Source organism: Periophthalmus magnuspinnatus, chromosome 14, assembly GCF_009829125.3.
Source record: "Periophthalmus magnuspinnatus isolate fPerMag1 chromosome 14, fPerMag1.2.pri, whole genome shotgun sequence".
Classification (NCBI taxonomy): Eukaryota; Metazoa; Chordata; class Actinopteri; order Gobiiformes; family Gobiidae; genus Periophthalmus; species Periophthalmus magnuspinnatus.
This window is the reverse complement of record NC_047139.1, coordinates 26436433-26462934: the sequence shown is the minus strand read 5'-3', so window position 1 is coordinate 26462934 and position 26502 is coordinate 26436433. Positions and strand designations below refer to the sequence as shown.

Here is a 26502-nt window from a genome sequence, read left to right as displayed (position 1 = left end):
GTCCCCAGAGCTAGTCTCCATGTCCGGAGATCCGGTCGTCGAGGTCCCCGCCTTCGACTGCTACCCGGATCTCTCCGCACCCGCCCCTCATGGCTCCTCCCGCAGGTGGTGGGTCCACGGGAGGACGGCCCCACGTCGTTTCTTCGGGCTGGGCCCGACCGGGCCCCGTGGGGAAAGGCCCGGCCACCAGGCGCTCGCTGCCGAGCACCCACCCCAGACCTGGCTCCAGGGTGGGGCCCCGGTAACGCCAGTCCGGGCGACGTAAACTGCCTTGTTGTATTTTTCTTCATGAAGGGCTTCTGAACCGCTCTTAGTCAGACCCGTCTCCGAGGACCTGTTTGCCATGGGTGACCCTACCAGGGGCATGAAGCCCCCGACAACATAGCTCCCAGGATCATTCGGGTGCTCAAACCCCTCCACCACGTTAAGGTGGCGGTTCGGGGAGGGGACAGGTCTCTCACTGTTGTGTCGGCCAACGCTTGTTGTAATAAAGTTGTAATTGCATCAAATTCATGTGAGCAAGTATAAAAGTTCATTATATTATTATATGTATTGTTCTATTTAACTCGCTGTGTCACTGAAGATGTCTCAGTTGGTCAGAACGTCAAAAGTTGCTATTATCAATAAATGTCCATTCTGAAAAGGGCTGAAATACACCGAAAAACATGGTTGAGTTGTCAGTGGCACGGTTTAGTCACACTGTCACTCAGCAAGTTTCATGTGTGGGTGTGTGAAGGTACAAGACAGAATGTGGTACTGACAGGCTAAAGCACTGGAACATTTATTGCCAAAAGGAACAAAGAAATCAGACTAAAATGAAATGGCCTTTTGAGCCTTTTTAATGAATTCACTTAAACAATGTCCTTTATAATTTGAATTGTACGCGGGTTTTAATGCAACAATGACATTTAAAAAGAGTGAAAATGGAAAGACTGCCTCCCATTAGTGTGGTTTTTAATATCTCTTTAAAAGGAATAATACCACATTCACATCGTTCATTTTGAATGAGTTGAACTGTGAATGTGCAGCCTTTAGAATATATAAGATAAGATGTATTTTGATTCTCAAGGCCTGTGAGGTTTAACCGTATGACTGAAAATAGCTGTGGACATGTGTGTGCATTCTTGCTTTCACACTGTCTCATTAGGAGCACATGTCACAGAGCAGCAACCAACATTCAACCAATCGGTTCATGATAACATGCCACAAAGGACAGTCGGTATGTGGGCCAGTCAACACCATTGTCAATCTATTGGAAAGTTTTACCGATTACTGGTTAGCCATGACAAAATGTGTTTTCTACTGTTTATCAAAAACCTTCCTCTTTTCTTGCTTACTCCTAATATAGACTGTAAGGAGACCACCACAGAAACAGGGCCAAGTACACCAGGAACAAAGATTAAAAACAACAACCCCAATTCATGCTGATGCAGATCTAAACTACACACACCAAACAGAACCAATGACACTGAAGCAGGATTGTACTGGCAAACAGAATCATTGTAGGGATGTGAAGACTTAGTAATGAAATAAAAAAACAAACAAACATGCATGATCTATGTCTTCATTCCTCAGAAACCTCTGAATGTCTTCTCTAAACTGATAGGAATAACTCACTGTTAATGTGTCATTTGGTGCACATGTGTCATAAGACAACCTGTGACCAATCAGGTCTCTGTATGTGGGATATCAGGAGGAGGAAGTATAACACAGGAAGTATAACACAGGGGCGGATCTGTTATTGCAACTCTTGTCACTTGTCAGGTACGGCGGCCACTAGCCTTGAGATACTTGGCTGTTGTCTGCGAGTGCTTTATCATGGTGATAAATGCAGCCTTGGAGCGGTGCACTATCAGCATGCTCTGAGGCATGAGACACACTCTGACTAATGAAAAGAGAAGGTCAAGGGGAAGGAGGGGGCTCGCACAATAAAAGGAGCTCGACTACAGAGATGTGGACGCAAAAGTACAGGACAACATGTCACTGACTCCAAAATGGTGTAGAGCAGAAAATAGTCTTCACACTCTTTACACTCTTCACACCTCCCTGTACATTCTCCTTACCGGTGAGGAGAATATTCCTGGTTTTGTGCGTGCATAACCTTTGTAATGCAATAGGTTATCATACCATACCATCTATGGCAATTCTCAACATACTTAATAAAGGTTTATTTTTAAAATGATTTAAAGTGTGAAGCACAATTTGTAGCAGTAATGCTACATTACAGTTTGCAGTTCTGTGATATTGTAATAAAAAAAAAGAAAACCATTTAAATTAAAATCAGAACCTTTTTTACATATTACATTTTCCCACAGTCACTTAAATGTCACACATCAGTGTTGCTTTAAACAAGCCTATTGTAACTAAGCCTTAAATCTTGCAGTACGAAGTACTTTAGCCACTTCTTAATTGCACATGCAGAACATCAGAGCTTTAATATTACAGTAATTACTTTTGACAAGAGGTCTAACGTTCAATTTCTTGTTCTTGTATCAGCCCAGACTCATTCCTTCTATCTCCAGTGTTATTAAAGCAGGTGTGGAGAATTTTTAGCACATTATTAATTTTAGCCATGTCAAAGTGACAACTGCAGAGTACTCTCTGAGATAATTAGCATATTGGGCTGAATCTATTGGCAGGGTCCTCGCCTGACTGGGCACACGACACCACACGGCCTCCTCAGGCTTCAGCAGTGATCAGGGGGTTAGCAGATGCTACGGCGTCTTTGGGGTCAGATGCAAACTTTCCTCAATGTACAAACTGAACTGCCCAGGAAAAGACAGTTTAGGGATAAAGGCTGACAAAGTAAAATAGTCTGCTCATCAACTATATTTAAACCCAACATTCCATCAATCCACAAGCAATATGTACCATGGTCAAAGGTCACATACTGGGAGATATTACTATTTTTTTCTGTTTCTTAAAATGGACAGGGACCTTTGAAAAAGTGTCTTGCTGCTGTGCTCAGAGGGAGAGCTCTTTTCCAATAGATGCTAATGAGGTTTCTACAATTAACTGGGCTCTACCAGGAGGAAGCAGACAACAAAGGAGAGGGGGAGGAATACCACACAATACTAAACACAAGCCTTATTCTTCATGCTTAATATTTAAAGGAAAGGATTCCAAGGACAAGACATCCAGTGTTTTATGTGCAAATGATAATAATGAAAACATGTTATAATAATGTCATTAGAGTATTTAACATGATCATTAAAAATGACATCTTTATACATTAAAGGCATTGTATCTGATTTTTACTGTTGTAAAATGTGGAAAAAAAAGAACAAATTCATTTTAAATGATTTGCAGTGGATCACTTGCTTCTTGTATTCTGAACATCCTAATTCTTCACTATAAAAGCTTTTCACCACTTTCAGAGACCAGAGCACAATTTAGCTTCACAGTAAAGTAACAATAACTAGGATACCATCATGCACTTCCTGATTATTGGATAATAAATGCTTTATAATTAGATGTAGATAGCATCTGCTGCTTATACAATATAACTGTCAGCAGCATGGTTGCTGAGTGGCTAGCAGTCATGCTTCACAGCAGGAAGGTTCCAGGTTTGATCCCATGGCCACCTGTGCCTTTCTGTGTGGAGTTTGCATGTTCTTGTCATGTCTGGATGAGTTTCCTTCGGGCACTCTTTCCCCCCCCATCAACCCAAAACTTAAGCAATAAAATCCTCCAGCTAAGGTAGTCCTGACCAAGCCTAGCAGCAAGATCACAGACATGGGTCCCCTGGCTCGGCACTGCAGCGCCCACTGCTCCCGATGAGGTGCCCCACCGGCGCCGAAGGATAGGTCAGATGGAACAATAAAGTGTATTGGGTCCATGGCCTCTAAGGCAACATGTTCACGATTTAACCTGAAAATATTAGTGTCTAAATTCACTTACTTCCTAGTGAATTTATTACTAGTTGTAAAAAGTAACTAAGTCTCAAAAAGTAGTTGTAAAAGATTAGGATAAGATAACGGCAGTGTGTTGACTCAAAGTGATTTCCAGTGTGTAATCTTAGATAGTTTTGGATGACACATTTTTGTATCTGATTTTGTGTTCAAGTATGATATTAAAAATACCAAACCAGGGTTCTGCAAGAGAAAGTCAATACGACTTATGTGTGTATGCTTCCAACAGACCTTTTGTTCTCAGTAATATTTTTAATGGTGATATTGATCATATGAGGATTTTAAGATCACCTTGTTACAACTGTTGCCAAGTAACATAACTGTCTTGCCAGTAGATAAGCAGCATCCTCATCTTCAAAGCAGCTTTTTCCCTGTTACTGTAGCTGTCTGTTTTGCAGGTTTAGTCCAAACAATTACTATGATTTTTTACCTTGTCTATTAATGTCATCCTGTTTGGATGCATGAAAATTAATATTTGCTCTGCTTTACACACTGAAAATAGCAGTAAATAAAATAAATAGATTCCTGGGCATTCTTTCAGTTATGATTACTGAGTGAAAAGTGTCACAGTTACTGTTGAATGTAATGCATCATGATTAGCCCTGAAAGCATTTGTGACTGTGGAAATGGTCTGTTAGATTGATAACACTTTGGAATGTGGCTTTGCTTGGATGGACCACTTTCACTGAACCATGGTCAATCCAAAAGATCATGTGTGATTCAGGAGGAGTCCGAAGGAGTGTGTTTGTTAACTGTGCAATAATCACTTGGTCCTTTGCCGAGTAATGAACAGCTATCAGAAGATGTTTTACATAATCCTGCCATCTAAGATTACCTTATTGCTTGTAAAGGCCCAGTGCGGATGTGTGCCTCATTACCTTGGGACATTGGTCATTTCATTTCAAGGGTCTGATTTTCATTAACTGCTCTGCCCCCTGCCCATTAGCGGAATGAAAGCTTGGCTGCAACCATCTGGCTGCCAACGAGACCTCAGGGTTTCTTTATGGCCACACTAAGCACAGAAAAGCCTGCACCGTTTCACAATTTTCTTTGTAAAAAAGAATGATACAAAGTTTAAAGACACACTATGTAACTTTTCTGCAGGAGATTCCACCAACTTTTCTCTTCATTTATGCTTTGCCTAGAACTATCTATTACATTTATATCTATGATGATGGAAGGTTACATGTTATCTGTGGAGAGGAGGTGACCAACCATCAGAAAAGTTAAATAGTGCTCTTTCAATATTTTTGTAGCATTTTACAAACATGGCATTACACTGAGCTATAACATGAAATTTACATATGTTTCTGAATGTTTTGGGGAGAAAGGTGAGAAAAGCTAGCCCGTATGATAGGTTTCTGCTTTAATAATACTGATCTTATGTAATGCTGGAATTTGTTGTGGTTGTCGAGTCTTTTTCTTGGTTGAGGAAAACAACGTCCCATGCTCAGGGAGGAGGCAAGAGAGAGATAAATTTAGACAAAAACATGAGAAAAAAACTGCACTGTGAGGCAAAGTCAAATAGAAACTGCAGGTAAAGTCAACATGAAACAGAGCAAAGGTAGACAATCAGGGGCATTGGATGTACAATTTGACAATATCGCTGCAGAACCCAAAGAAAGTGAAATCAAATTTTAGTTAGACCCAAGAGGGACAGTCAAAGATTCATCAGTACTTGTCGTATGTAGCTTAGGGTGCTGCATATGTAAAACAAGTGGAGCTGCTTATTATGAGAGTGACTGGGCTTTTATTAAAAATAGCATTTGCTTAGTGCTTTGTTCCAATGCCTTTAAACATCCCCCATGACTATTCCTGTCTACTAAGGGCCTTTGTTTGCTGTTTGTTTCACTGTACAAAGTGTTTTTAAAATATACATTATATTATATATTAAACTCTCCTCCCCATGTAGAATGATGCATTTAAAGATACATCTATGTGCTGCCCCACACTTTTTCAGAGGTGTATACACTAATGTAGTACAGAAAACAGATAGTCTTAATTCTTTTATTGTTATAAAACAGGGATACATATTTTATGATGATGTGGTCCTTTCCTTGTTCAGTGACCACATGATAATATACTTACAGCACTGCAGTTTTCAATCAGCACTTCCTGAATGGGATTATCTGACCCAGCTGACTTGGCAGTGATGACCCCAGTCAAAGAGCTCTCATACCCATTTTAGTGCAATAAAGGGGCGAATGAATAACACGGGACAGTCATTTATATGGCGACTCCCTTTGCCACTCTACCCAGATGAAGACGTCCTGCACTTGCTATGATTAAATACTGCTTGAGCAGTGATGTAATGCCATATTGATTTTTCCAGGATGAACCATTTTTTCCACTTCTCTGGCTGCAAAGGGAGGTCAAAGTTCACCCTCTGCCAACAGCAACTACACAAGCCTTCAGGGGTTTGTATGAAGTCGGCCGAGTTGTTTGGTAAATAGAGCTTTAATATGCACACTATGTGTGCCCAGTAGTATTTAACTGCTTTACTTTTCCTTCTGAATCTTGGTGTTACCTTGCACGTATTTAACAGATTTGACTTTGAGCCATCAAATTAACCTTTAAAACGACCCAAGGCAGAGACAGTCCATGAAAGCACCTGGCAGAAACGTCACCTCAGGGATACACTCCATGTTCTGTTCCTTATTGAAAATGGAAACATAAAACATCCGGTGCAACATGACTCCAGTGGGGCAAAGTGTTCTGAGATCTAAAAATAAAAACTAATATCAGAATGTCATTGGCATAGTGAGAGTGACAGTGCCAACACAACACTGACTTGCACACTGCTGTACCTTAATTGATACAAGGTACAGACAGTAACTCAATGCCATAGAAAGAGAACATTATACCCACCAAATGTAATATTGTATATTTAATATAAAGAGACTGGCATTGGGAACTATACATTTAAACACATTTCATTTGTGTTAGTTCTGTAAAGACAAAGTAAATAGATAGAAGTGGATTCACATGTTGACAGCTTTATAAAGCTATTTAGACTTTATTGCTTACTGATCTATTGAAGTCAATTAATCACTTTTAATAGAGTTCATTGAATCGGATCAGCTGTTGCAATCCTTATTTGGATCATAAATGCTTAATGCGGTGTTGTAAAAATCTATTAGTGAAAGTAAAAACCCAAATCGTGTGTGCTTCTGCAAACACCTCCTAAGCACGCTGTGGTGAGAGGCAGGAGCTGTGAAGAGCGCGGAAGTTTGTGTGGCTGTTCCCGGAGCTGACGCTAGGAGCTGTCCGCGGTGCTGAATCCTCCCTCTCCGCCTCCTCTGCTCTCTCCATGTGCCTCAGCTCACACAGCCGCGAATCCGCTTACTGAGCGTCACAATTAAAGCGGGACCGCCGCGTTTCACTTGGTTATTCACGACTCTCTTCATACTCCGAATTATTCCAGGGAAAGCAGAAGCCCCTGCGCTCCTCGTGTGCGGCTAGAGGCGCGTAAAACCAACGCGCGTGTGCTTTTATCCCTCGTCGCCCGGGAAGTATCATCTTTTTGAAAACACAAGGACGTGTTTGTGCAGCGCGGAGAAGAGCGACACCGACTTTGGCAGACATGAGACGAACCGGACATGTGCGGAGCCTCATCGCGGCTCTGGTGGTCGCTGCGTCCGTGGGGGAGATGTTCGCTCAAGGTAAGAACTTGGGGACTTAGCGTGGCTTTGTTTCCGTGAGTTGTTTCAGTTTCAGTGCCAGCAACGAAGCCAAAGTACGGTGCCACAAGTGTGTGCAATTAAACACAGCATCATGAAAGACATACACACACCCTAGACATCATTTTATATTTCAACTTTTTACACGGCTGCGTAAAAGTTAGCGCACATGGATTTGACTCGTGTCTCCAGACAAAAGCACATATATATGAACGCACTTGCTGTGGTTTTATTTTGTCGTAACCTTTCAAACTAATTACCTTAGCACGCTGCCAACACGTGGTTATTTAGAAGTGAGCTTTTCTTTAAATGTAACACTTTGTCATTTCAGTGGCTCTTTTTTTTTGTCACATCGTCCTTTTACAATGTTAAACTTAAACCAACACAAATCTAATTGGACTCAAGATGTGTAGTAATTACTATGTCGCCCAGGAATAATGAGGGAATATTAAAGTAAAAGCATGATAAAGAAAAACTGTGTAGTAGGTGATATGTATACAGATATTTACCTTTTAATCTGATTCATTTATTAAAGATATTTTCAGGATGCATTTTCTTCTTGTTTAGTTGCAAATACGTGCCATGCATAGGCTATAAAAATACAGTACAGACTTATTAAAATAGCTCAAAGAGGAAAACGTCTTACTTTAAACTGTTCACTGCTGGAAAGTTATGTATTTTTGCAGTGAGATAGAGAGATGTGTTTTGGCCTCTGAAGTCTGCGTGACAGACGGTGCTCCGTAATAAGACTCTAATCCTTAGGAATTGCTGAAGATTATTGACCAAGCTGTTTGCCACAGTCGAGTGCCTGTGGGAAGCAGCGGAGGATTCATTCACCATGGCCTTGGCCTAATTATTTCTCTTTTGTGCATCTGACATTTCTTTTTTATGAGCAGATATTTACCACACCTCTTCAGTGCCTCCTTCAGCACCACCTTTGTAAACAAAACTGACTTGGATCACAGAATAGTAAACCTGAATATGTCTTCACAAATATCAAATTCATTATATTTTCTGTGCCTATTATAAACTCCTTCAGGTACATTAAATGCAAATGAAATCTTTTTTATTTCTCCAGTGCAATGAGGCGTTTTATGAAAATGGCCTTTTTTTGTGTTGAAAATGAGCGCGTTTATGAGAAACAAATGATTACTAAACAATGTCATAAGTGTGCAAATGACCTCATATTGCTCGGGCTATTTCTGCAGAGCCCTCTGAAACTGAAGGGCCATTCTGAAGCAATGCCTCACACACAATTTTACATGATGACCTATGTAAAGTCACTGAAAATATATTGGACTTGACATTGTTGCATACAGAAAAACAAAACAACTACACAAAATGCTATTAGTCGCTGGTGGCGGAGTGCGTTGTATTTTGTGTAAATATTTAATGATGAGTTTATGTGAAAAAAACATAGTCAGCATTGTGCTTAGAGGCTCAAGTTGTGTAAATTTTTTAGTGTTTTCAGTCACAATTGCTCTTATTCTCAGAAAGCGCCCCTGTTTATGCTTTCCGCCCTGTACTCTGGGGAGTGGAAAAATGCACTGTCTTGTATTGTTAAGGAAATAAAATGTAACAGCTTTCATTAAAGAATTCCATTGTTTAGCTGGCGATTGGTCAAATCACTCAGAGACATTTCAATTTTTTAATCCCTGTGTTGTTTTACATTGTCAGGAGGAGTTGAAGTGGCTCGGAAAACTATCTTCTAGGGGAATATAAGGATTTGGTTGAGGGGAGACGCTTCAGTGCTTGTTGTTGTGGACTTGTATTGGCCCGGTTCCTTTTTCCTGAGTAGTAAATCGATTTTGCTGTCACAGGCACAAGAAAACTTCACTGTACTATTTATGTGGACCTATATTAAGATGTATATTTTTCCTGGGCAGTACATTGTGTTATGTCACAACAAATACACCTGTATAATAAACAGGAGCACAACAAATACTGAAACTATTTCTCTGAATATACTTTGGAGAGATAAATAAAAGAGTTATGCTTTATAGACATAAGTTGTAATATTATATCATAAACCGTATTTTGCTGCTGTAAAAACACTTACATGATTTGATCTTATATTGTGTTTCATATTCATTTTGTATCTAAAATGTCAAGCAGTTACATAAATAAACATGAACCATTACTGATTGACCATATTAGCGATCTGTTACTGTGTGTATTTATAATGTATTTACAACACATTTCTTAACAATAAATAATTGTTGAAAATAACTAGCTAACTCAAAATGAATTAAACATAAACAGTAGATGTAGTCCTCATTTGTTAATTGAAAGGAATCACATTTTCCTCACAGAAAATCACCTGTATATTAAAAGTTTAAAGCATGCACCAAAAACGACTTTTTTATTACGACGTCACATCTGTATATAAGTGTAAAGACAAACATACAGCTCCACATATATTGCATCATAATACATTAATGTGCTCATAAATGCTAAACGTCTTGTTTACACTTATTTGACGCTCTATTCTAGTCCTTTGATAATTACTAAGACAGTGAAGCCACACAACAATAGTCGTGATGCGGCTAATCCAGTCTTAACAAAGCAGACGATAATTACTGGATTCAGATACTGCCATTTTACGGTCAATAAAATCCTGACACATTTTAATAACTGCACTATTCAAAATGGAGAGATCTTTATTGGCTTCAGTGTTAAAGATTTACACAGCACTATGGCTGTTCAGCTGGGCCGATTGTCTTTACACAGTATTCCAGCTTTACAACAATATGGATTATTGTGTTTTATAAGAAATGTACAGAGGTCTTTATAGGCACTAACTTTTGTACTGACACCTGTTAGTTCTACAGCAGCATGCCACCCTATATTTAAACACTCATTTACTTTGTACGTTCAAACCAGAAATCACAGCCTGTCTTTCTCTGCATCATGTTAAAGGCAACTGTAGCCTTCCCTTATGTCATGATGACTAACGTTCATTACATTTTCCCAGATCTTGGGAATAAGACAGCATCATCTGGCCTCAGGGTGGATTGATGCTTTGAGCAGAGGGAGAAAAAAGTGAAGGCGCTATAATTCCAGGGGAGGTAATAGAAATCATTCAACACCTGTTTGTTGGATTGCCAGTGATTAACTTCATCAAGGGCTATTCAGCATCTGTGCGCTGTCATAATTAGTTTAACTTTCCCAAGGCCTGTCAATGGTAAATGAGAGTCATTATGGCAGAATGCCCCTCTTGAAGGCTTTGGCTCCTCTGCCTGGGTCCTCTGCGCGCCTGCCTCGCTCCCTTTCACTGCCTCCTAGGTAGCGCTCGCAGCTTGGCTCAATGCAACTCATTTGCCACTCTTCATGTGCAAATGGCTCTCGCTCCACGACAAGATTCTATGCATCCTAATTTGAGTCATTGCCTCACATATTTCCTCCGACTTATTTTCCAAAGGGAGGTTGCTCTCTGAAAGGATCTTTTGGGTCTTTTTTCACATTTTGTACAGACTGGTTCACCAGCTGCAGGTTTTATAGAAAGAAAATCAACTTGGTGTTAAGGCTTAATCTAGATGTACATGGCTGAAGAATGTTCCTTTCAAATGGTGAGAGAACAGGGTGTGTTTCCTTTCAGTCTGGTGAAACTCCAGTGAGGCTGGTCTCTCACACAAGCCTGGATGGAGGAAATTATATCATTTATTTTATAACATGCCAGGTTTCTTCTGGTGGTATGCACATATGTTAATTTATTTATCTATGAAAGTTTAACATTTTTGTATAGAAAAGTACCCCCAAATTATGAGAACCAATAATAAAAATCTGTCATTTTATAGCAGATTTGATAATACGGATGCACGATTACAAAATAAAACAGCCTAAATCCCATCACTCTCACAAACAACCTGTGTTATTAATGAACAGCTAAAACATATTTTTTTGGTTTAAAACAATACTAATCATATCAAATCAAATAGAATCATGGTAAACAGGCCCATACCCGCACTCAGAATTCCAACTGAAAGATTGTTGAAAGTTGAATATTGTGTCTAGAGATGTAGTACTTCTGTGTCCTTCAGCACAGATGATGGACAGAGCTCAGGAGCTGACAGATGCACTGCCTGTGTTCATTGTGTTGAGCTCAGTGTGTTGAATGTGTTGAGTGGAGCCAGGTCAGTCCTGAGCACTACACACAGAGGGCCTAGTTCATATCTGTCTGCCTTTATTTTTCAGTGTGATTCAGTGATTTGTACACACAGGCACAGAATAAATTGAGTCAATTCATTTGAAAGAGGTTCACATAATTGGTTTCAGCTCAAAGTATTTCAGTAGAACATTGTATATTGTATCCATTTTTTCCTCCCAAGCTCACAGGAAGGTAACAAGCTTTTCTCTTTATCGGGCTCCATCCTGGCCACTCCGCCCTGTTTGTTTAATCACTCTGACAGTTTGGGATAGAGCAGAAATGGCTTCTTGCACTTCGATAATTATGTGAGAGGTTTCGGTAGCACAATCGCCTCTTCTGAGAGTTAAAGTAACACGTTCACGATGGGATTGTCAACAAGGCAGAATTTGATCTGGGATTGAAATCACTCAGACACTCTTGTTCATAACATCTCCATCTAATATATTCCAGGTGAAGAGGGCCCCTCGAGCCAACTCCAAATGAACCCTGTGTTTTATGGAGGCAGCGGCTGGTCAGGGCTTTGGCTTTGGCCTTGTGCCTCATCGATCCCAGCAGCACTCCACTAGAAAAGCACCGTAGCCTCTTTTCCACACCTGCAGGCGGCGTGGCCTAATCAGGACTGGCGTGTGTGCGGCTGCTTTGGGAACGCCTCTCCCAAACGATTAGGTGCCAGGACAGGGCCGGCTCTCTTCCCTCTTCTCGCCGCCACATCCCATCTAGAAAGCATTTCATCTGTGGCTTGCCGAGTGCCGTGTGAGAAGCACTAGGTAATAGGCTGTGTAATGCGTTTGGGGAGGGGGCTGCAAGTTTAGTATTCTCTGTTAGCTCTGACCTCTGGCAGCCTCAGCCACCCCCTCAGTAATTTCCCCTGAAAAGATGTAATTGAATTCATCAGGATGAGTAAACATATCATAAGTAGCAAAGAAAGATAACGATGTTGTGGATAGATCAAGGAAGCGGATAGTGGCCTCACAACTAATTGAAAATATTCAAAGACAAACACAGGCGGAGAAAGTGTGGAATAGACTTATGCATTAATAAATGCTGCTTTTCTGGTCTCCACTCTGCAGCGCTTAACATTTTCACTTCTTCAGTTTCATCCAAAGCTGGTGTGAAAATCTTCCCAATACTGAATTCTTCCATCAAACTGGCTGGGCTAAAATAAAAGCTTTGTAACAGACGCCCATGTAATCCCAAGTTTGTGGGCTCTGACATCTCGAATGCCAGCGTGACACGGCCGCGAGCCTTGTTCTGTACAATGAGCTGTATTGAAGGCCAATCCCAGAGGAACATGTGTATAATTTGAAGCTTCTAAAATTGACCACCATCTTCCATCTTCCAAACATCGAACATTGTCTGTCTGAAGCGACCGCTGGTTGGTCAGGCAATTGTCTGTCAGTTATTGGCCGGGCACTGCCTCGGCTCCTGGTGATGGAGAGTGGGCTCATTGTGACCATTTTCATCTGTCAGAGCAGCAAGCACCTTTAGAAATGAGAGAATGCCTGCACCCAGAATGGATTAGTTAGCAGGGTACAGCTGAAGCCTGCTACGGCAACTCATTGATTGCTGGACTATAGCTTTTATCGCTAAGAGCCGGCCTCATACTGTACATTCCTCAGATTTCTTTCAGACGCCACATGTGGTAGATGGTGGAAAAACGCTAAGTAGCTTTTACTGGAGAAGGGAGCGTACCTTTGACACAGACGGCGACTCTCAAATCACACGCTCCCCTCCGTGCACTTAGATCCAGTAGGATGCCCTAAGTAGAAAAACCTTTGTGTAGAGCAGTAACGTGTGATGACTGCTGTTAGTCTTATACAGTTGGAATGTAGCATATCTATAATATTCCCATGTGATGCATTACTCAGGTTTCTTTATGTGCACCTTAACAATGATTCACACATTTTAACTTATTATAAACAAGTGTACTGGTATAGTATTGGAAAGTTAAGTTACTACTAGGCAATGTTGCTACGAATAAATGATGAATACTGCAGTTTTTCCTCAGAGAATTTATGAACATTATAATTATTATTTGTTACTCTATATAATTAATAATACAGAAAAAGTACAATTCTGGTATCGGTAAGGAAACCCAAGTGTTTTTCAACTACTAGCTGGAAAATAGTGGGAAGATACTTAACTGTAGTCAAGTCAAAGTAATTAAAAATGGCTTGTCTACTGTTCTTTAATTGAATGTTAACACCAGTGTTAATGTTATTCACCTTCTTTGTTATTATACTCCTGCTACCTAACAATACATGAATCTAAACATATTACTTATTATTATATTACCTGAAATGTTTGTAATCCTTGGTGTTGTTCATACTGGTAATGTCTTTATTTTAAGTCCGTTACGGTGCCAGTATCTGGGCTGAGAGAGAGAGGAAGCATATGCCGTGTGCTGTTAGGCCGCTCTCCTCTGGCTCCGAGTTGTTTTTGTTAAAGAGCCTGTGCCCACGTATTCATTCATGCATTCAGTGTGAATTATTACAATGATCTAAATAGATTGCTACTCAGGCATCACTCCGCACAAATAAACAGGGATCTCCATTTGCACTGCCTTTTATTCAATCACTTTATTTGCACTTTTGAAAGGGCCTGTGGTTATGTGTGTGCAGGGATCAGGTTTAAATGTATTTGGCCGTAGGGGGAGGGGCACTATTTCCTCGGTGTGGCCCTGTCTGTACTTGGCTTTGTGGGATTATTTCTGAATTATTAAAGCAAACGTAACAGAGGTAAAGGAGGATGATCCACGAACGGGATGAGGCAAAATCACTAAATCCCAGGCTAATGTACTGCATAAAATACAACATGCTCATAATGTTGTAAGTGGTCTGCAATTGAGTGCTTGGTTTCTACTAAGTGAAAATTATGACCTTGAAACAGCACCAAATACACACCCTGTGCCTCAACAATTTAAACTGCAGAATGTGCAGTTTAGGTACGGTCTCCAATTGCTGAATGTCTCTCCCTCCTCTGTCACTCCCTCTTCTTATTGTACTGCAAAAAAACAACAAGGAAATGTTTGTTTGTGTCGAATGCCTGCCACGCTCAGTTTCTACCACAATTCCACCATATTCTCCAGCCTTTAGTTCCCTGTATGCTCCACTCATCATTATGTGCTTTAGGAAGCGATCTACACACAATAAAAGGAAAAAATCTTTCTTTTTTAGCAAATAGCCTGTTAGTGTTTTTCACCACCAACACAAGCAGCATCACAAACACATCTCTGGTCTTTTTAGCCGAGTGGAACAAAAACAGATGTTTATCAGCGGTGGCTTGGGAACAAGGAGAGGACTATTCCATGAAGGTTCATTGGGAAGTGTTTTTCACAGTCAACGTCCTTGGCTACTGCACTAAGCACACTTCTCCCGAGGGCACAGTATGAGGGCTTTCATGTGTTTATTATTATATACATCCAGTGATTTTACCTGGACCAGAGCCACCAACTGGAACATGTCATATAAAAATCTTCAATAGAAGTTTGGACTTTTTCATCACAGAAATAACTACAGGATGCTTAAGATGACAGAGCTGTCTGTTTATGTTTGAGGGAATATTTTGTTATCCGCAAATATTTTGACAAATATTGACATGAGTTTTATGTTTTCCTCTGGAGGAATTTGAACCTGCTGCTGTATTTATTGTCTGTTTGAAGGCCTGAGTACAAACAAATACCAACTGTCATGTCAACAGCCATGACCAGGACTGGTTAATTGTGTGGTGCTGTACTCTTTTTGGAGCTGTCAGACTGGTGAGTAAACAAATGTAGACAGAGTTTTAGTAAACTGGAAGGAATCCCATCAGAGGAGCGGCACACTTGGCTCCAGTGCAATTACCTTCTGTAAATGAAGCTTGGTGTGTGAGTACTGAGCCGTGTGCACAGGACGCATGTCAACAGTGCACCCGTCCCCTGCACCTGCCGCCTGCACCCGCCGCCTGCACCTGACACAGGCCTCTGTTTACCTCTGCTGCCCTGTGGACTGGTGAGGAGGCTGGGGCAGAGCATGCTGTGAATAGGTGAAATATAATACTAAAGAGAGGTGTTCCTCTCCTTAGAGGCAGCTAACTGAGTTTGACAAAGCTGTTTGTGCTGAGAGGCTGTGGGAGGCTCCCTGGCTGTGGTCCAGAGCCCTGCTCACTATCAGGAAGCACTGCCCCAGTGAAGTGAAGCCGTCTTTACAGAAGAGTTAGTGACTAGCTGCGTTTAATGCCAGCAGAGACAAATGTGATCAGCTGCCTGATGATGCGTGGCTTTATTCTACAATTTTTTTTAGATACAAGAGGTCGTGTGACACAAAAGGTGTTCTGTAATATTTCTCTCCTATCAGATGGGTTGATTTCAGTATCATTTGGACTGTTAAGCTTTAAGCTTGTCTCTAAAGCCCTGTTGATTAATTACACATCACCTCCATTGTACAGCCCATACAGCTTTCCCTATGGCTTATAGGAGACAGCACAGAATGTGATTTGTACACAGTTTTGAGTGCCAAGAAAAGGGAATACCATCTGTTGAAATTCACTTGTTTTGTTTAGTGTTAACTTTTTTTTTATTATCAGAGAGTTTCTATCATCAAACTTCAAATTATATACAAAAACAAAACAATATTTATCATTTAGTGTTTTTTGGTGCATGCTCCTCAAACTGGCTGGATTCAGGGCTTTATAAGCCAATTGGATTTGTGAGTTCATTTTTCATTTCACAGCCGAGTCCAGGCTGTCCAACCAGATTAGGATAGTCAATACCAAGGACCGTAGCCAAAGAAACTAGTTACATTAGAGAATCTTAAATAGGTTAAAAGAGAGTAAATTGCAGCCTTTGGTGTTGCTCAAGCTTCAGAATAAAACAAAAATAATTGATCAGGAGACACCTTGCTGAGAGGTGTCATATTCAGCCTATTCACAGACTCATGAAAAGCTCCTCAGGGTAGACGTGTTGGAATAGATCCCCCGGGAATAAATCTTGTAGTTTCCATGGTAATATGACTTAGAAGGAGGAAGGACAAATGGTATTAGTCTAATTTTATTTTGAAAACCACTTCTTCAAAATATGAGTGTGACACATTGAGAAGTATGTAATCAGATTTAAGTAGACTTTTTTTTTTTTTTTTATATATGACAATCTTGTAGTAGTTGAGATATTCTAAGTTGCATTGTTTTAAATTTAGCTTAGACATGGGCCATATGAGAAAAAAACTAGTGTATTATGGAAAAACAGAACCCCAATAACATGTAATAAAATATGAACCCCTAAATTGTAATTGCAAACCTTATGCTGTACTCAAAATCCATTTTTATCCATTTTTGGGAATTGGAGAAGTAATGCTACAAAAACTACTCTGACTCTACTACTCTACTCTAATAATGATAGTATGGTAATAATAATAAACATAAACTGAAGGAGGAAGCTCTGATTTCAAACAGCTACTGTGCCATTACACAAATGGATGTGGAATGCCACTTGAGCGCTGGGTGCTTGAGTTTGAGCTGGCAGGGGGATTGGGTAGACTCGCCCACTGACAAACCCCCTCATGATCAGAATGCTCAGAATCATGAAGGATGCACATCAAAGAATGACCTTTTCCCTCCAAGATGCTTGTGTTTAAATCCTCCAGATTGATGGAAAGGAAAGGGAAGATAAAGGAGAGAATAGTGACTGAACTCCGTCTAATTAGGCTGGTTTTGTGCTAAGTGTGCGACGCAGTGCAGCTGGATTGGCCAAGAGTGGCTTGTGAAGAAAATCCTGCTGTCGGGGTCTGGGATGGTTTCGGTCGCACGAGCTCCGTCAGGCACACTGAGACTAAATGGGAGCGGTTAAATGATCTGTGCAAGTAAAGGCTGCGCACGGAGCAGCTGCTCTCCTATTCTGCTTTCCTCTTCTGCTCAGAGTTTGGGTCGAAGTCGTATCAGGAGAGTGCAAACTTTGCACTGGATCAACTTTTAGCATCACTGTGAGATAAGCATATTCTCAAGTAGTTTTTTTATCTGATGTTATCTTCAGTAAACCATGAGTAGGAATAATTACTTTTCTTTTATTTGTGTCTGATGGCAAGAAGGATGGATTTGTATGAAGTGAGTAAAGGGAGGCCAGTAGCTGTTTAGCATTCACCCCCCAACCCAAAGGCTGGAACTTCAATCCAATCCAAGTTCCAGTGCTTACATATCTATGGCATATCTATGACTGACAGAGATCAGAAATAAAGCATAAAACAAACCTGTGTGTGTTTAAGATGCATGGGGTACATTTCTTTGTATAATGTTGTAATACACTGATATTACATTGTATCAGGCTGTGGAGTTTGCTCTGTTAATTGTTCAGCGGAAAACTGTCCTGGCCTTTATTTGAAACACTTCCTATGAGAGACGCTTCTTAAATTAATTATGTTTGCTTAATGAATAATTAAGCCAGGGGAAAGATAATTTGATGTTACGCAGTGAGCCAGACCATTGTGCATGTAGCGGCAGCGTTGCTCTGTGCCTGGCTGGCTTCACATTGGGAGTGTGAAATGAGAATTAACAAACAATTTGCCTCCTGTTCCATATTTCAGCACGACTAAAGTATCAGTGCTGATCATGTCCCGACAAGTGTCAATACAACGTGTTTGTTTGACGCAGACACACCGACTGTGTGCTGACTTCTATTGTTTAACTCTGGTTTGCAGCGTGCTGTTTGTTCACAGTTTAAAAGGAGCACATGACAAATGCTACTCAGGCTAAAAGTCAACAAGAAAAACAGACGAACTCACTGCCTTTCTATTTCCAGCAATCAGTCTTTAAAGTACGAAAAAGTGCCTCTTATTCTTTGTTGACTGTTCTGCCATGTTTTATTCTTATCCCTGTGGGTTATTTTAAAATAAAACATAATTTTAGCTTTATGCGCTCTGATTTATTTAGCCACATCTCTCACTACACTGTGCAGCCTATGTTCTGATGTCAATATAGAACAGTTTTTTTCATTAGCAGTTTGACTTGTATCTCTGTGCTGTCTAATCCATTGGTTTAGTTTGACCAGTTCTCTCCCCAGTCTCTTTAGTTGTGCTGATCTGAGGAGGTCATTTTTATATGTGATCTGTGTGTTGTTTGTAACAAACACAATCAGCTCTACACCTCACAGTTTATACTCTCTGTAATGGTTCAAATGCCACTGACAGCTTCAATTTGACTCCACTGTGTGATTTATAGGCTCCGTGACTGGCTCACATTGACAGAAGACAGACACACCTGCGCACATACACTAACCCTGTCTACCTCCTTGTCTTCGACGTCCCTCCTCCCTTATAAAGAAATCATTGGCTCCCCGCAGAAAGGGCAAATCCTCTCCAGCCCATTTAAATTCTCCTGAGCGCATGCTGCTGACTATTCCAAACTAATTAATAGACATGTCATGAATAAAAACACTTTGATTATGAAAAGAGGTTGCCCTCTGCCTCCTTTTAGGCTTGTCATTAGTGTGAGGACACGTGTGGGGAATGGCTGGAGTGTTGGTACCAGCGCGCCCAGACAGCAGCACAGGCCCACCCTCCCCGTTTACATCTTTTGCTCCATGTTTTATTCAGGTTTGATGGAGCAGACCTGGTGCCATGCTCTCTGATTAGACGTGCGTGTAAAAACAGGAGAGCAAGGGCCAGTCGGTGCAGGAGGCCAAAGCCTGTTCAAATGGCAAGTGTGAGATGAGTGACCCCAGAGAGTGCTCTTCACCTTGCCCTCTGGCTCCTCCCCTCTCCAAATACTACTTCAGATGCATCACAAGTCACACGAGGGATTTAACATGACCTAGAGACTTTGATATTACTATACTATGTTTTGTAGTGCAAAACTTAATTAAAGTAATATATTTTAACTTATTTTATAATAACAATTTCTTCCATTTACTGTTTTGAGAGGAAAACTTAACCATTTAATACAACATACATAACAATATAATATTTAGAAACAATTAGCTCGCCTTCCTTTCATATGCTAATAGAAATAGAAACAAAAAAATGCACTTACAATATGAAGTCCACCAGTTGCAAGACATGATATATAGTAAGTTGTCAGACCAAGCAACCCTTAACAACGTCTTTGCACAGTCATGAATGGATACATTTGCTGAAGCAGTTAGTTTTACACTCGGCTACTTTATCGATTGCATGTAACAAGTGCAACATCTCCGCGCCGTACCGTACACGCTCTGCCAAACTGTTATTGATGACTCTTTGCTACTTTATGTTACTCCACAAATAGGTTGTGGTTGTCAACATGTGGTCCGGGGGCACAGCTGGGTCGCCCCAAAGGAGAGCCGGACCCCCTGCTAAGAGCCATCTGTGTCCTGCAACAAGGCCATCCATCATCCCGGGTGTAGCGCTCAATTAGGGGCTCTTCTTCAGACAGCTCGAGGCGGCAGCAAGGGGCTCTACATGTACCTGCCAGTAATGAGAACCCTTGAAACCTGCCTAGTGGCTCTCAATACAAGCCTCGAGAGCCTAAGGGAATCAATGAGTCAATCCCAGAGGCTGGTCCCACGCCCATACTCCGACTAGGCACCATATGTGGTCCCCTCTCCACGGACCAGGGGAGTCTAAATTAAGAAGAACGAACCAACTCTCTCAGACTCACGCCTCAGGAATTCAAATGAGACAGAGACTTGTTTGAAGCATGTGTGAAACTTCTATATACAATACTGTACAATGGAAGAAAAAACGGATGTATTTCTTTCTATTTCAAAGCAATGTATAATGGGCATTGGATATTGTAAAATCCTGGAAACCCTAGCCTAAATCTCTGCAGGGATCCCCAGTACAGTGTGCCCTGAATTTGTGAGTGTTCTGCTCTGTGTCCTACCGCGACTGCAGCAGGTGCTTTGACTTACTCCATAGGATGTACTCATTTACAGTTTTAGGGCAATAGTTGACGGCAAGGGAAGATTATATGCAATTCATAAACCTGTGCTCAGGGGCTGCCTCCACTGCATCTACTTGTTAAGTGCTTCTCATTAATTTCCACAGCACAGACACCCGGCACTACCTCCAGTCATACTCTCCAGCCTGGACAACCTCAGGCTAATGCTGCCCACTGTTAACAAAGAAGTAAGTGCAGAGAAAAACACACTGACCTGCCTTTGAAGATGTTTGTTAGATGAATATTGTTTTTCATGCAAGCCTTTTTATATCATTGTGTTAAGAAAATGTTATGCTGTATTCAAGTCACTATGTTTACTTACCTTTGTTCAAGTTTGCATGAGAGAAAACTATAATTTTAACTGTCCATTTAGTGAGCAATCCTCTGTTCAAGCATTTTTTTCTTCACAGCAGAAAGGTTCTCCGTTTGACCCCATATAAAACAACAGCAAAAAACAAACAAACAAAAAAACCAAAAACAAAACATGCACGACGGGACCATTCTACTCTAGTTTGTCCTGACCAGTTCAAAATCTGGACTGAGGCTTGTCCATCTTCATGCCATTGAAGGGTGGGTGAAATGCCGAGGATGGATTTCCCTAATATACCTTAACTTTAAGCACTTAGTTACAAGCCATGGAGTTGTGAACTGACAATAAATAACACATAACTAAGCAACCAGACAGTAATAAATATTTCCCAACATGCTTGTAAATCTAAATCCAATTCTCAGACAGAGCCCAGCAAATTTAGAGCATTATTTAGTTAGCCTCAGCTGCGGCCTGTTTGCACCAAGGGACTTTGTAGACAGAAGAATGATCCACTCTCTGCTGAGGGGCGAAAAGTCACAGCCCACTGGCCTCTCCAGATGAGACCGTGTTACTCTGTGCTTTGGCTCCTCTGCTTATCATCATACAAAGACTCAGACAGAGACCATTGGGCATTTCCCCTGCGCTCACATGTCGTTGTATGGCGTGTGCATCTCCTACATTACAAATCGTGTTCTTCATGCTGCTGCACTGAGCCCTCTCGCTGTTTCCCAATAATCACACCGGCTGCTCTGTTCCACATCTAAATCCCTTCCCGACAAGATTCCCAATCCCACTATGACTCCCGGACCACATCAGCGGTAAACAATATAAAGAGGAGATTTCATGTTGTATATGCTACAGTCATTCATGTGTCAAACCTAATCATAGTTTCATTTCACTTATCAGCCCTTTTCTTGTCTTCACATATTGTGCATTTTGTGGACAGGGGTGCTTTTGATAACAGATTGTGGCGCAACAACCAGCCGGGATGCAGGGAATGTAGGACGCAGCCGGAATAGAAAATTAGAAACAGCAAAAAAATGACCAACCAAGTTTAAGTTATTACATATTACATTATAACAAGTCAATCATTTTAAACCTGAGAACACTTGTATCAGTGTTTAAGTAGGAATAATTAATGAACACTTCAGTAACTCCAGCTGACTGATAAAACCTTTTCTCTTCGACTCCTTAGAACACTGTCCGTATGAAAATATAATGTAAAATGTGAGCGTCCCAATGTCATTACTGCGCATAAATCCATTACTAAAGGTACAGTGGAGTAATAGATACAGTAGGGTGGTATATGTGATGGCTTTGAAGTGGTCTCGATGATTTCACTCCTCACAAGTTTACTTCAAACACTACGCAAGTGAATGTTTTTGTTGCTATTCTTAGGCAGACACGTCTCCAGAGCCACACTCGCCTTTATTATGATCACAAAGAATATATCCTGAATATATCCATAATGATCCCTATGTTTTCCATACGGGAGACTGACAGTAAGGAGACTTATGTATGAATTAGAGGTACGCTATGTAACTTTTCTCGTGGGGGTGCGGCACCTGCTTGACTTCATGGAGATGTTGACTATTTGCATTGAACGTTGAACAGTATGACATTAAACTTATCCACCTTGAATTATTTAATTACAGGTGATTTTATTGCCTTGAAAACATGCACATCCCCGGATCTGACATGTAACTTGGCCTGGTAGTATCATCACCTACTTGTCTCCATGGAAATAAATACGTTTTGTCAAGTGCGGAACATTCAAGGAAACGCCACGACATCTCCATGAAGACAATCTGTTGGCAGGTACTCCACCAGAAAAGTTTCATAGTGCATCTTTAAAGAAATGACTTAAAATTTTGATCATAATTTTCATAATTTTTCCTTCAGCCTTGAATAGACTGCAAAATTGAGTACATAATTACCCAACATATAAGACATCTTTCACATTTGTCATTGCCAATAAATTTACCTTCTGCGTTTTCTTGCTAGAACACAATTTTCCCATTCATCAAGCCCATTTGCATATGCTGCCACTTTATAATATGCTCACGCTACGACTAGGCGCTCATTCAGGAGATGTTTACGTGCCGAAACCAGTGTGTCTGTTGTTCACAAGTGCTTGAGCATGTGGCCAGAGCGCTGTCACTAATAAGAGGAATTAAATTTGTGTAGATAAACATATGGAGATTGCCGGGTGTGAAATTGACTTGGGGCTGTGAAATTAAAGGCAATATCCAGTGAGGTGATAGCTGCGGTTGTTATGCACTGTACGTCTATGCCGCAATTCAATTAGTGCCCTTGATCGTCTTCTTTACCAAAAAGGATGTTTGATTTATTTGTTCATTAGTATCCAGCTCCTTCTCTGCACATCTCCCATCCATCGCTTCTGTGCACAAACTCGACAAACACCAGGCAACGTCGCGTAGGGCGGCTCGATTAGGAAAGGTAAAAAAAAATGAAAAGAAAAACACACTGCGATTATTTGATGCAATTATTTGTCTGCAGGGGAAATTTAACCTGTAGAGGAAGGATATTCTCTCCAAAAGCGTTGACCCTTTTTAAATACGTCAACTTTTTTCATACTTATATAGTTTAAATAGATAAAAAATATTTAAAAAGCTTACATAAGTGTTTTTGTTTTTTTATGTATTAAAAAAAAAAAAAAAAAAAGTGATTAATGTTTTAAAATCCACAGGTGAAGAGATAAGGCTTTACTTTACAGGTTATGGAGGGTAGAACGAGCTTAAGTTTAACAGAATTTAGCTCTTTGTTGATATTTCGACTGCACCATTTTTCTGTAATTGAATGGAGGAGCAAAAAATTCAAAATTTGCCGACAATTAAAATGGTATAAACTACAAATCCCCACTCACTGCCAACAGTAATCAACAAGCAAAAATTGGATCACAATAAAAAAAAAATCTCACCCAACTCTTGGTGTATTAATCCCATCGAAAGTGGATTAAATATTAAAGAGTTTGGCATGTGCAAGGGAAAGAGAGAGAGAAAGAGAGAGGGAGTGAGGGAGCGAGATAGAGGGAGAGAGGGGAGGCTATTGAAATGCCAGGGGGATTAAGTTGGAGCGAATATAGTGCAGGCGGCCAGCAGCAGTGCCATGCTAGAGTTGCTGTTTCTCAATAATAGAAATGTCAGAAAAGGGGAGAGGGGGTTGGGGTGAGTGGAGGAGGGGGGTGTCCTGCTATAGCTGCAAGCCGTCGCAATCACAGCTGCAGCAGTGTGGAATTCTGTCATTACAAGTGCACTCACCGGAAATGGCATTCACCTCTACTGCCAGGGAAAAGTTGGGATTTTAAAAGTGGTCCATTACTGAGAGCAGACCGATGCGCTCAATAATCTATGGAGATGACCGATTTTAGTGGAACAAACATTCCGAAGCATCCGTGCCTTCAGGAGGAAAGCATTATTCATATCCAATTTCATGCTTTATTTTATAGTGTTTTATCTGTCCCTGAGCGATCACTTTGTCAGCATCAGTAATGCCTATAAATCCTACAGTGGAGGAGATTAGTCTGCGTGAAGTGCCGCTGCCTGCCTGCTGTAATTAAAATTCTGCAGGATGGTCGGGGTTTCTCTCCTGCCATCAGCGCTCCCAAACACATCGCTCCCTGTCTGTCTCCTGTCGCACACTCGCTCACTCTCACGTCGTCCTTTTGTCCCTCCTCAATAGTTTTAATCAATTACGATGCATTTCCAGACAGATAACAGTATCAGTTTAAAAAGGCTCAACAAAGGATCCTTTCAACACCCACAAGCACAGATTGTTTGTTGTTTCGTCTTCGTATCTTGGCTTATCTCAGCATCTCTCGATATATAAGCAAAAAAGTAAGTGCTTTGCAAGACCTTCTATTTTTACTTAAGATGGATGAATCAGCTCTGTACAAAATACTTAACATAATAAAACTGAGAATTTGGTAGATGAGACCCAATGCGTGTGCGCTGTCATTGAATTGGCAAAGGGCGCCAGTCGTATTTTTAATTTATCTATTTGGTGTACTTTGGACCTAGTGTTGAAAATAAAAAATAAATTTCTGTGAATGAATTTGAAAATTGAAGCACTATCTGTTTTAGTTAATCCTCTCTGTATTTTTGGAACAGAGGGATATCAGTCTGGTCACCACACCCTCCATCGCGTCTCAAGTCAACACGAAGGAGCTCACTGGTCACCTATCCTTTACAAACATAATCACATGTCCCTCGTCTCAGATTAACAGTTTAGTGCTTCGAACATTCATCCTGCAGAAATCCAATATGTTTTTCAGTCCCAAGTGATTTTCCTCATACACAACCTTATTTGCTTTGATACGGACGGACCATGTGTGTCCTTGATTGGCTAATACACCCGTCAGTCACGCCCATCTGAACTTGTGTAGATTTAGCTGTGTCTTTGTAATGTACTGAAGAAGTGTGCGCTCAGAACTCCAGTGCTCACTGCAAACCACTGCTCGTAATTGAACTCTCTTCCTCGGTTGTATACTATTTTCCAAATCTCAGAACTGTCCCTTTTCTGTCTTATATAAAAAGACTAGATGCGTTCTAATCCATTTTTCTCCTTTGTCTGAGTTGCTAATGTGGCCGTCTGCCAGTGTTGTCTGGATTTAGTCTGGGAGTTCAACAAAAACAAAGTACAGTATGTCTGCGCCTATCTTTTGCACAATAAACAAGCTTTATGACCAAGGCTGTTAGCAAAAGAATCACACTTAATCACAACACAATCAAATATCAATACAATTACAACAGCGTTTAAAGTCCATCAGGCTCTGGAGCTGGCAGTCCTCTTACATTTGTAGTGATCTGGCAGTGTATCTATACAGTCAAACCTTTGTAAGAGGTATCATCTGGAAGTAATGTAGTTCTTTTCACACCAATATACCGATTGACCTAGTTATAAATGGACTAACTATTAACAACTTTTCTATTTGAGGGTCTGCCATCTGTGTTTTCCACTGAAATGTTATTGCTTTGCCTGGAATATTCCGCATTAAACTTATCTATCTCCATGGACACATACAGGTAGTCACAGGTCTGATCTGTGGACAGCATGTTTTTCCAAGTATTTTTTTTTTTTATTGCTAACAAAGCGATAACAACTCCTTAGAGACAAGAAGGTGGCAGACCCTCCACTAGAAAACAGTTACACCTTTGAAGTTATATCGCCCCATAAGACAGTTCCCATTGTTCCTATAATGTACAAAACAAAGTAGAAATGAATCATTCAGGGTGAATAGGGGATGATATGTAATTGTCTCCTCCTTAGGCGCTCCTGGCAGTATATTATTATATTGATTAGCCCGGGAGCTAATGTAACAGAAAGGCTTTCTGATAGCACCACACAATTCTGCCATTCCTCCTTTCTGCTCTTACACTTGTTGGCTCTAATGTGAGCTGTTAATCTGCTTTATCGTTTCATCGAAGCCCTTTTTGTCTGTGAGTTACGCCAATGCTTGCACCATCCCATAAGTTTGTGTCTCATTTAGAAGTTAGACCTGGGAGTTATGAGCAAAACCCGGTAGTTTTAATCAACAAATGTGCCTGCGCT

At 40.7% G+C, this 26502-nt stretch overlaps 1 protein-coding gene across 2 annotated transcripts in view; it reads left to right on the top strand.

Annotated features, from left to right (window-relative positions):
• Positions 1-7265: 7265 nt before the first annotated feature.
• The window catches only part of LOC117380970 (seizure protein 6 homolog), a 78055-nt gene continuing 58818 nt past the window's right edge, over positions 7266-26502 (top strand). For both annotated transcript variants that reach the window (XM_055226983.1, XM_055226982.1), the window contains exon 1: positions 7266-7573. In XM_055226983.1, coding sequence (XP_055082958.1) covers positions 7495-7573 — 79 coding nt within the window. In that variant the 5' untranslated portion in view covers positions 7266-7494. The remainder of the gene's footprint in view (positions 7574-26502) is intronic.